The sequence below is a fragment of the Cuculus canorus genome, chromosome 2, assembly GCF_017976375.1.
Source record: "Cuculus canorus isolate bCucCan1 chromosome 2, bCucCan1.pri, whole genome shotgun sequence".
NCBI lineage: Eukaryota > Metazoa > Chordata > Aves > Cuculiformes > Cuculidae > Cuculus > Cuculus canorus.
The window spans coordinates 707,526-719,714 of record NC_071402.1 but is presented as its reverse complement, the minus strand read 5'-3'; the positions used below and the strand labels follow the sequence as shown (position 1 = coordinate 719,714).

Sequence of the window (12,189 nt, the reverse complement as noted above, 5' to 3'; positions counted from 1 at the left end):
GAGGAGGAAGAAGAGGAGAAAAAGATGAGAAGGAGAAAGAAAAGGGGGAGAAAGATGAAGAGGAGGAGGAAGAGTAGGAAGACGAGGAAGAGGAAGAAGAAGAAGAGGAGGAAGAAAGAGAGGAAGAAGAATAAGAGCAGGAAAAGAGGAAGAAAAAGAAGAGGAGGAGAAAGAAGAGGAGGAGAAAGAAGAGGAGGAAGAAGAGGAGAAAAAGAAGAGAAGGAGAAAGAAAAGGGGGAGAAAGATGAAGAGGAGGAGGAAGAGGAGGAAAAAGAAGAAGAGAAGGAGGAAGAAGAAGAAGAGGAGGAGGAGGAAGAAAGAGAGGAAGAAGAATAAGAGCAGGAAAAAGAGGAAGAAAAAGAAGAGGAGGAGAAAGAAGAGGAGGAGGAGGAGGAGGAAAAAGAAGAGGAGAAGAAGAAAGAAGAAGAGGAGGAAGAAGAGAAGAGGAAGAGGAGAGGAGGAAGAAAGAAGAGGAGAAAAAGAAGTGAAGGAGAAAGAAAAGGGGAGAAAGATGAAGAGGAAGAGGAAGAGTAGGAAGAAGAGGAAGAAGAGGAGGAGGAAGAAGAAGAAGAGGAGGAAGAAAGAGAGGAAGAAGAATAAGAGCAGGAAAAAGAGGGAGAAAAAGAGAAGGAGGAGAAGAAAGAAGAAGAAGAGGAGGAAGTAGAGAGGAGGAAGAAGAGAGGAGGAAGAAGAGAGGAGGAAGAAGAGGAGAAAAAGAAGAGGAGGAGAAAGAAAAGGAGGAGGAAGAAGAGCAGTAAAAGGAGGGTCAGATGAGGAAGAGGAGGAGGAAGGCAGCGCGGTGGGAGGAGGAGGAGGAGGGGATGAAGGCGGCACCTTGGACTCGACGTGGTAGGCGACGTAGTGGGCGGTGCAGCGCAGGGGGATTTTGCGGACGGGCCACGGCGCATCGTAGGAGAGGAAGGCCGGCAGCACGCTGATACGCAGCTCCCCCTGCAAACACCCCCCGCACCCAAATCAACCCCAAACCACCCCAAAATCACCCCAAAACCACCTCAGACCGCACCAAAGTACCTCAAAATCGCCACAAAACCAACTCAGAGCGCCAGAAATTGCCTCAAAATGAGTTCAAAATCAACTCAAATCACCCAAATCACCTCAAACCACCCCAAAATCACCCCAAAACCAACTCAAACCGCACCAAAGTACCTCAAAATTGCCACAAAACCAACTCAAAGTGCCCAAATTGCCTCAAAATCGCCACAAAACCAACTCAGAGCGCCAGAAATTGCCTCAAAATCAGCCTAAAATCAACTCAAATCACCCTAAATCACCTCAAAATCACCCCAGAACCCAACTCAAACGACCCTAAATTCCAAAATCCCCCTAAAACCAACTCAAACCACCCAAAATTACCTTAAAATCACCACAAAATCAACTCAAATCACCCCAAATTACCTCAAAATCATTCTAAAATCAACTCAAATCACCCAAAATTACCTCAAAATCACCCCAAAACCCAACTCAAACCAACCTAAATGACCCCAAATCACCCCAAAACCAACTTGAATCATCCTAAATTACCTCAAAATCACCCTAAAACCAACTCAAAACACACCAAAGTACCTCAAAATCAGCCTAAAATCAACTCAAATCACCCCAAATTACCTCAAAATCACCACAAAATCAACTCAAATCACCCTAAATCTCCCTTAATCACCTCAAACCACTCCAAAATCCCCCAAAACCCAACTCAAACCACCCTAAATTCCAAAATCCCCCTAAAACCAACTCAAATCACCCTAAATTACCTCAAAATCACCAAAAACCCAACTCAAACCAACCTAAATGACCCCAAATCACCCCAAAACCAACTTAAATCATCCTAAATCACCTCAAAATCACCCCAAAACCAACTCAAACCACCCTGAATGACCCAAATCACCCCAAAATCAACACAAACCCTCCTAAATTACCTCAAAATCACCCCAAAAACAACTCAAACCACCAGAAATTACCTCAAAATCACCCTAAAATAAATTCAAATCACCCCAAAATCAACTCAAACCACACTAAAGTACCTCAAAATTGCCCCAAAACCAACTCAAAGTGCCCCAAATTGCCTCAGAATCAGCCTAAAATCAACTCAAATCACCCCAAATTACCTCAAAATCAGCCTAAAATCAACTCAAATCACCCTAAATCACCTCAAACCACCCCAAAATCACCCCAAAACCAACTCAAACCGCACCAAAGTATCTCAAAATCGCCACAAAACCAACTCAAAGCGCCCCAAATTACCTCAGAATCAGCCTAAAATCAACTCAAACCACCCTAAATTACCTCAAAATCACCCCAAAACCAACAGAAATCACCCCAAAATCACCCCAAAATCAACTCAAATCACCCTAAAGTACCTCAAAATCACCCCAAAACCAACTCAAATCACCCTAAAGTACCTCAAATTCTCCACAAAACCAACTCAAATCACCACAAATTCACCACAAAATCAACTCAAATCACCCTAAATTACCTCAAAATCACCCCAAAACCCAACTCAAATCACCATAAGTACCTCAAAATCGCCACAAAACCAACTCAAAGCGCCCCAAATTGCCTCAGAATCAGCCTAAAATAACTCAAATCACCCCAAATTACCTCAAAATCACCCAAAAATCAACTCAAACCACCCTAAATCACCTCAAAATCAGCCTAAAATCAACTCAAATCACCCCAAATTACCTCAAACCACTCCAAAATCACCACAAAACCAACTCAAACCGCACCAAAGTACCTAAAAATCTCCACAAAACCAACTGAAATCACCCCAAAATCAGCCTAAAATCAACTCAAATCACCCTAAATTACCTCAAAATCACCCAAAACCCAACTCAAAGCACCCTAAGTTCCAAAATCCCCCTAAAACCAACTCAAATCACCCTAAATTACCTCAAAATCACCCTAAAATCAACTCAGATCACCCTAAATTACCTCAAAATCACCCAAAAACCCAACTCAAACCAACCTAAATGACCCCAAATCACCCCAAAACCAACTTAAATCACCCTAAATTACCTCAAAATCACCCTAAAACCAACTCAAACCACCCAAAAGTACCTCAAAATCGCCACAAAACCAACTCAAAGCGCCCTAATTGCCTCAAAACCAACCCAAAACCAATTCAAATCACCCCAAATTACATCAAAATCCCCCTAAAATCAACACAAATCGCCCTAAATCACCTCAAACCACTCCAAAATCACCCCAAAACCAACTCAAACCACCCTAAATTACCTCAAAATCTCCACAAAATCAACTGAAATCACCCCAAAATCAACTCAAATCACCTTAATTACCTCAAAATCACCACAAAACCAATTCAAATCACCCCAAATTACCTCAAAATCACCCTAAAATCAACTCAAACCACCCCAAATTACCTCAAAAATCAACTCAAACCACCACAAATTACCTCAAAATCACCCCAAAACCCAACTCAAACCAATCTAAATGACCCCAAATCACCCCAAAACCAACTCAAATCACCCCAAAGTACCTCAAAATTGCCACAAAACCAACTCAAATCACCCTAAATCACCTCAAACCACCCCAAAATCACCGCAAAACCAACTCAAACCACACCAAAATACCTCAAAATCGCCACAAAATCAACTCAAATCGCCCCAAATTACCTCAGAAACACTCTAAAATCAACTCAAATCACCCTAAATTACAACAAAATCACTCAAAAATCAACTCAAATACCCATAATTACTTCAAAGTCCCCCTAAAACCAACTCAAATCACCCCAAATTACCTCAAAATTGCCCTAAAATCGACTCAAATTACCCAAAATTACCTCAAAATCACCTAAAATCGACTCAAATCACCTGAAATGACCTCAAAATCCCCCTAAAATCGACTCAAATCACCCAAAATTACCTCAAAATCGCCCTAAAATCAACTGAAATCACCCCAAATTCCAAAATCCCCCCTAAAACCAACTCAAATCACCCTAAATCACCTCAAAATCACCCCAAAACCAACTTAAATCACCTTAAATTACCTCAAAATCACCCCAAGACCCCCCCAAACCCCCACTTTGGTGGTTGAACTGAATGTTGGGGAAGGGGCAGAAGGACTCCATGGGGTCCCAGACACCCCAAACCCCACCCAGGACACCCCCAAACCCCCTTGAGACCCCCCCAAACCCCTCAGCACCCCCAAAATCACCCCAAGCCCCCCCCAAACCCCCACTTTGGTGGTTGAATTGGATGTTGGGGAAAGGGTTGAAGGACTCCATGGGGTCCCAGACACCCCAAAACCCCTCCAGGACACCCCTAAGCCCACGAGACACCCCCAAAATCCCCTTAAGACCCCCCCAAACCCCTCAGCACCCCCAAAATCACCCCAAGACCCCCCCAAACCCCCACTTTGGTGGTTGAACTGAATGTTGGGGAAGGGGTTGAAGGACTCCATGGGGTCCCAGACACACCAAAACCCCCCCAGACACCCCCAAACCCCCTTGAGACCCCCCCAAAATCCCCTGAGACCCCCCCAAACCCCTCAGCACCCCCAAAATCACCCCAAGATCCCCCCAAACCCCCACTTTGGTGGTTGAACTGAATGTTGGGGAAGGGGTTGAAGGACTCCATGGGGTCCAAGACACCCCAAAAACCCCCCAGGACACCCCCTAACCCCCTTGAGACCCCCCCGAACCGCCTTGAGACCCCCCCAAACCCCTCAGCACCCCCAAAATCACCCCAAGACCCCCCCAAACCCCCACTTTGGTGGTTGAACTGAATGTTGGGGAAAGGGTAGAAGGACTCCATGGGGTCCCAGATCCCCCAAAACCTCCCCAGGACACCCCCTAATCCCCTTGAGACCCCCCCAAAATCCCCTGAGACCCCCCCAAACCCCTCAGCACCCCCAAAATCACCCCAAGACACCCCCAAACCCCCACTTTGGTGGTTGAACTGAATGTTGGGGAAAGGGTAGAAGGACTCCATGGGGTCCCAGATCCCCCAAAACCTCCCCAGGACACCCCTAAGCCCCCGAGACACCCCCAAAATCCCCTGAGACCCCCCCAAACCCCTCAGCACCCCCAAAATCACCCCAAGACCCCCCCAAACCCCCACTTTGGTGGTTGAACTGAATGTTGGGGAAGGGGTTGAAGGACTCCATGGGGTCCAAGACACCCCAAAACCCCCCAGGACACCCCCTAACCCCCTTGAGATCCCCCCGAACCCCCTTGAGACCCCCCCAAACCCCTCAGCACCCCAAAATCACCCCAAGACGCCCCCAAACCCCCACTTTGGTGGTTGAATTGGATGTTGGGGAAGGGGTAGAAGGACTCCATGGGGTCCCAGACACCCTAAAACCCCCTTGTGAGCCCCCCAAACCCCCTTGTGACCCCCCAAAATCCCTTGAGACCCCCCCCAAACCCCTCAGCACCCCCAAAATCACCCCAAGACCCCCCCAAACCCCCACTTTGGTGGTTGAACTGGATGTTGGGGAAGGGGTTGAAGGACTCCATGGGGTCCCAGACACCCCAAAACCCCCTTGTGACCCCCCAAACCCCCTTGAGACCCCCCAAAACCCCCTTTGTGACCCCCCCAAACCCCTCAGCACCCCCAAAATCACCCTAAGACCCCCCCAAACCCCCACTTTGGTGGTTGAACTGGATGTTGGGAAAAGGGTAGAAGGACTCTATGGGGTCCAAGACACCCCAAAACCCTCCCAGAACCCTCCCAAGGCCCCCAAAACCCCCCCAAACCCTCCAAGACCCCCCCAAACCCCCTTGAAATCCCCTTGAGACCCCCCCAAACCCCTCAGCACCCCCAAAATCACCCCAAGGCCCCCCCAAACCCCCACTTTGGTGGTTGAACTGTATGTTGGGGAAGGGGTTGAAGGACTCCACGGGGTCCCAGACACCCCAAAATCCTCCCATGACCCCCCAAACCCCCCAGAGACACCCCCAAACCCCCTTGAGACCCCCCAAACCCCTCAGCACCCCCAAAATCACCCCAAGACCCCCCCAAACCCCCACTTTGGTGGTTGAACTGAATGTTGGGGAAGGGGTAGAAGGACTCCATGGGGTCCAAGACACCCCAAAACTCCCCCAGGACCCCCCCAAACCCACTTGTGACCCCCCAAAATCCCTTGAGATCCCCCCAAACCCCTCAGCACCCCCAAAATCACACCAAGCCCCCCCCAAACCTCCACTTTGTTGGTTGAACTGAATATTGGGGAAGGGGTAGAAGGACTCTATGGGGTCCCAGACACCCCAAAACCCCCTTGTGACCCCCCCAAACCCCCTTGAGACCCCCCCAAAATCCCCTTGAGACCCCCCCAAACCCCTCAGCACCCCCAAAATCACCCCAAGCCCCCCCCAAACCCCCACTTTGGTGGTTGAATTGGATGGTGGGGAAGGGGTAGAAGGACTCCATGGGATCCCAGACACCCCAAAACCCCCCAGGACACCCCCAAACCCCCTTGAGACCCCCCCAAAATCCCTTTGAGACCCCCCGAAACCCCTTAGGACCCCCAAAATCACCCCAAGACGCCCCCAAACCCCCACTTTAGTGGTTGAACTGGATGTTGGGGAAGGGGTAGAAGCACTCCATGGGGTCCCAGACACCCCAAAACCCCCCCAGACCCCCTTGAGACCCCCCCAAACCCCTCAGGACCCCCAAAATCACCCCAAGCCCCCCCCAAACCCCCACTTTGGTGGTTGAACTGAATGTTGGGGAAGGGGTAGAAGCACTCCATGGGGTCCCAGACACCCCAAAACCCCCTTGTGACCCCCCAAACCCCCTTGTGACCCCCCAAACCCCCTTGAGACCCCCCCAAACCCCCTTGTGACCCCCCCAAAATCCCCTTGAGACCCCCCCAAACCCCTCAGGACCCCCAAAATCACCCCAAGACCCCCCCAAACCCCCACTTTGGTGGTTGAACTGAATATTGGGGAAGGGGTAGAAGCACTCCATGGGGTCCCAGACACCCCAAAACCCCCCCAGGACACCCCCTAATCCCCTCCAGAGACCCCCCCAAACCCCCTTGAGACCCCCCCAAACCCCTCAGCACCCCCAAAATCACCCCAAGACCCCCCCAAACCTCCACTTTCGTCGTTGAACTGGATGTTGGGGAAGGGGATGAAGGACTCCATGGGGTCCCAGACACCCCAAAACCCCCTTGTGACCCCCCAAACCCCCTTGTGACCCCCCCAAATACCCCAAGACCCCCCCAAAATCCCTTGAGACCCCCCCAAACCCCTCAGGACCCACAAAATCACCCCAAGACCCCCCCAAACCCCCACTTTGGTGGTTGAACTGGATGTTGGGGAAGGGGCAGAAGGACTCCATGGGGTCCCAGACACCCCAAAACCCCCTTGTGACCCCCCGAACCCACTTGAGACCCCCCCAAACCCCTCAGCACCCCCAAAATCACCCCAAGACGCACCCAAACCCCCACTTTGGTGGTTGAACTGAATGTTGAGGATGGGGTAGAAGCACTCCATGGGGTCCCAGACACCCCAAAAACCCCCTGGACCCCCCCAAACCCCCTTGTGACCCCCCCAAAATCCCCCCCCCCAACCTGTCGGTTGAAGTAGAGGAACCCTTTGGGGCAGTTGACGTTGTGGAATGGGGCGAAGGAGTCGACGGGGCCGTCGATGGTCATGGGGTGCAGGCGGAGCGCCCCCCGCGCCGTCACCAGCAGCCAGTGGGGGGAGGGGCCGCAGATAAACACCTGCGGGGGGGGGCAAGGAGGGGGGGAGGACCCCTTATCAGATCAGAAAAGGGGGGGGAGAGACCCCCTAATCAGAAAGAGAAGGGGCAAAAACGCCTTATCAGAAAGGGGGGGGGCAGAAAAACCCTTATCAGAAAGGGGGGGGGGGCAGAGAAGCCCTTATCAGAAAGGGGGGGGGGGCAGAGAAACCCTTATCAGAAAGAGAAGGGGCAAAAACGCCTTATCAGAAAGGGGGGGCAGAGAACCCCTTATCAGAAAGGGGGGGGACAAAGAAACCCTTATCAGAAAGAGAGGGGGCAGAGAAACCCTTATCAGAAAGGGGGGGGCAGAGAACCCCTTATCAGAAAGGGGGGGGACAAAGAAACCCTTATCAGAAAGAGAGGGGGCAGAGAAACCCTTATCAGAAAGGGGGGGGCAGAGAAACCCTTATCAAAAAGGGGGGGGCAGAGAAACCCTTATCAGAAAGAGAGGGGGCAAAGAAACCCTTATCAGAAAGGGGGGGGGGCAGAGAAACCCTTATCAGAAAGAGAGGGGGCAAAGAAACCCTTATCAGAAAGGGGGGGGGCAGAGAAACCCTTATCAGAAAGGGGGGGCAGAGACCCCCTTATCAGCCCAGAAAGGGGGGGACAGAGCTGCTTATCAGAAAGGGGGGGGCATAGAGTTCCTTATCAGAAAGGGGGGGGCACAGAGCTCTTTATCAGAAAGGGGGGGGGCAGAGAACCCCTTATCAGCCCAGAAATGGGGGGCATAGAGTTCCTTATCAGAAAGGGTTTTTGGGGGGGTCGTGGTTTTGGGGGGGTCCCAGGGTTTGGAGGGGTCGTGGTTTTGGGGGGTCCCAGGGTTTGGGGTGGTCATGTTTTTGGGGGGGTCGTGGTTTTGGGGGGGGTCATGGTTTTGGGGTTCCCCGGGGTTTGGGGGGAGTCGTGTTTTTGGGGGGGGTCGTGGTTTTGGGCGGGTCGTGGTTTTGGGGGGTCCCAGGGTTTGGGGGGGTCATGTTTTTGGGGGGGTCGTGGTTTTGGCGGGGGTCATGGTTTTGGGGAGGGATTGTGTTTTTGGGGGGTTCCCGTTTTTGGGGTTCCTGGAGGTTTTGGGGGGGGGTCATGGTTTTGGGGTTCCCCGGGGTTTTGGGGGGGTTTGTGTTTTTGGGGGTGTTCCCGGTTTTGGGGTTCCCCGGGGTTTTGGGGGGGGTTCTCCGTGTTTTTTTGGGGTTCCCCGTGGTTTTTGGGGTTCCCTGTAGGTTTTTGGGGTTCCCCGTGGTTTTTGGGGGGGTTATGTTTTTGGGGTTCCCTGTGCTTTTTGGGGTTCCCCGTGGTTTTTATGGGGGTTGTGTTTTTGGGGGGGTTCCCATTTTTGGGGTTCTCTTTGGTTTTTGGGGGTTCCCCGTGGTTTTGGGGTTCCCTTTGGTTGTTGGGGGGGTGTTCCCGGGGTTTTTGGGGTTCCCCGTGGCTTTTGGGGTTCCCCGTGGATTTGGGGGTTTTTGGGGTTCCCTTTGGTTTTTGGGGGTGTTCCCGGGGTTTTCGGGGTTCCCCGTGGATTTTGGGGTTTTTGGGGTTCCCTTTGGTTTTTGGGGGGTGTTCCCGTGGTTTTGGGGTTCCCCGTGGATTTTGGGGTTTTTGGGGTTCCCTTTGGTTTTTGGGGGGTCCCCTGTGTTTTTTGGGGGGGTTCCCGTTTTTGGGGTTCCCTTTGGTTTTTGGGGGTGTTCCCGGGGTTTTTGGGGTTCCCCGTGGATTTTGGGGTTTTTGGGGTTCCCCGTGGTTTTTGGGGGGTCCCCTGTGTTTTTTGGGGGGGTTCCTGTTTTTGGGGTTCCCCGTAGGTTTTTGGGGTTCCCCGTGGTTTTTGGGGTTCCCTGGGGTTTTGGGGGGTCCCTAGTGTTTTTGGGGGGGTTCCTGGCTTTTGGGGTTCCCGGTTTTGGGGGGCTTATGTTTTTGGGGTTCCCATGGTTTGGGGGGTGTCCCCGGGTTTTTGGGGTTCCCCGTGGGTTTTGGGGGGGGGTCCCCAGTGGTTTTTGGGGTTCCCCGGGGTTTTTGGGGGGGTTATGTTTTTGGGGTTCCTCGTGGTTTTTGGGGTCCCCGGGGTTTTTGGGGGGGGTCCCCAGTGGTTTTTGGGGTTCCCCGTAGGTTTTTGGGGTTCCCCGTGGTTTTTGGGGGGGTTATGTTTTTGGGGTTCCCTGTGCTTTTTGGGGTTCCCCGTGGTTTTTATGGGGGTTGTGTTTTTGGGGGGGGTCCCATTTTTGGGGTTCCCTTTGGTTTTTGGGGGTTCCCCGTGGTTTTGGGGTTCCCTTTGGTTGTTGGGGGGTGTTCCCGGGGTTTTTGGGGTTCCCCGTGGCTTTTGGGGTTTTTGGGGTTCCCTTTGGTTTTTGGGGGTGTTCCTGGGGTTTTCGGGGTTCCCCGTGGATTTTGGGGTTTTTGGGGTTCCCTTTGGTTTTTGGGGGGTGTTCCCGTGGTTTTGGGGTTCCCCGTGGATTTTGGGGTTTTTGGGGTTCCCTTTGGTTTTTGGGGGGTCCCCTGTGTTTTTTGGGGGGGTTCCCGTTTTTGGGGTTCCCTTTGGTTTTTGGGGGGTGTTCCCGGGGTTTTTGGGGTTCCCCGTGGATTTGGGGGTTTTTGGGGTTCCCCGTGGTTTTTGGGGGGTCCCCTGTGTTTTTTGGGGGGGGTTCCCGTTTTTGGGGTTCCCCGTAGGTTTTTGGGGTTCCCTGTAGGTTTTTGGGGTTCCCCGTGGTTTTTGGGGTTCCCCAGTGTTTTTGGGGGGGTTCCTGGCTTTTGGGGTTCCCGGTTTTGGGGGGGTTATGTTTTTGGGGTTCCCATGGTTTGGGGGGTGTCCCCATGGTTTTGGGGCTCCCCATGGATTTGGGGGTTTTTGGGGGGTATTCCCGGGGTTTTTGGGGTTCTCCGTGGATTTTGGGGTCCCCTGGAGGGTTTTGGGGGTTCCCCGTGATTTTTGGGGTTCCCTTTGGTTTTTGGGGTTCCCCGTGGTTTTTGGGGTTCCCTGGAGGGTTATGGGGTTCCCCGTAGGATTTTGGGGTGCCTCTCACCCCGCTGTATCCGTAGATGTCGTGGAAGTAGCGGAATCGCGTGAGGCGCCTGCGCGGCGCCGCCGCCCCTCCCCCCCCTCCCCCTCCCCCCCCCTCGTCGGCGCCCCCCGAAGCGTCGCTCCTCTTCTTCGACACTTTGGGCTTTTTCTCCCGGAAATTGATGGAGTGCGGAACCTGCGGAGAAAAAACACCACCACCGCATCACCCAATGAACCACCGAGGAGTAACGAGGAGACGGAGTAACGAGGATCCAGATTAACGAGGAGACGGAGTAACGAGGATCCGGATTAACGAGGATTCGGATTAACGAGGAGACGGAATAACGAGGATCCGGATTAACGAGGATCCAGATTAACAAGGATCTGGATAACGAGAATCCGGATTAACGAGGATCTGGATAATGAGGATACAGATTAACGAGGATCTGCATAAGGAGGATCCAGATTAATAAGGATTCAGATTAACGAGGAGCCGGATTAACAAGGATCTGGATTAATGAGGATCTGGATAACGAGGATCCGGATTAACGAGGATCTGGATAACGAGGATCCGGATTAACAAGGATCCGGATTAACAAGGATCCAGATTAACGAGGATCCAGATTAACGAGGATCTGGATTAATGAGGATCTGGATTAACAAGGATCCAGATTAACAATGATCCGGATTAACGAGGATTCAGATTAACAAGAATCCGGATTAACAAGGATCTGGATAACAAGGATCCAGATTAACGAGGATCTGGATAAGGAAGATCCAGATTAACGAGGATCCGGATTAATGAGGATCCGGATTAATGAGGATGTGGATTAACAAGGATTCAGATTAACAATGATCCGGATTAACGAGGATCTGGGTAACGAGAATCCAGATTAACGAGGATCCGGATTAATGAGTATAGGGAATAACAAGGGTTTGGATTAATAGGGATCCAGAATAACGAGGATCCGGATTAACGAGGAGACAGATTAACGAGGATAGGGAATAACAAGGATCCGGATTAACAAGGATCCGGATTAATGAGGATCCGGATTAATGAGGATCCAGATTAATGAGGATCCAGATTAATGAGGATATGGATTAACGAGGATATGGATTAACGAGGAGACAGATTAATGAGGATACGGATTAATGAGGATCCAGATTAATGAGGATACGGATTAACGAGGATCCGGATTAATGAGATAACGGATTAACGAGGATCCAGATTAACAAGGATCCGGATTAACAAGGAGACGGAATAAAGAGGATCCAGAATAACGAGGAAACGGAGTAACGAGGATCCGGATTAACGAGGATCCAGATTAACGAGGAGACGGATTAACGAGGATCCAGATTAACGAGGATCCGGATTAATGAGATAACGGATTAACGAGGATACAGATTAACGAGGATACAGATTAATGAGGAGCCGGATTAACGAGGAGACAGAATAACGAGGAGACGGAATAACGA

The 12,189-nt window shown here is 51.5% G+C and overlaps 1 protein-coding gene across 1 annotated transcript in view; it reads right to left on the bottom strand.

Annotated features, from left to right (window-relative positions):
- Positions 1-12,189, bottom strand: part of CPSF1 (cleavage and polyadenylation specific factor 1) — a 72,761-nt gene that overhangs the window by 42,179 nt on the left and 18,393 nt on the right. Inside the window, exons 4-6 of the mRNA XM_054060588.1 lie at positions 10,736-10,909; positions 7,555-7,707; positions 835-951 (exon numbers count right to left, since the gene is read on the bottom strand). Coding sequence (XP_053916563.1) covers positions 835-951; positions 7,555-7,707; positions 10,736-10,909 — 444 coding nt within the window. The remainder of the gene's footprint in view (positions 1-834; positions 952-7,554; positions 7,708-10,735; positions 10,910-12,189) is intronic.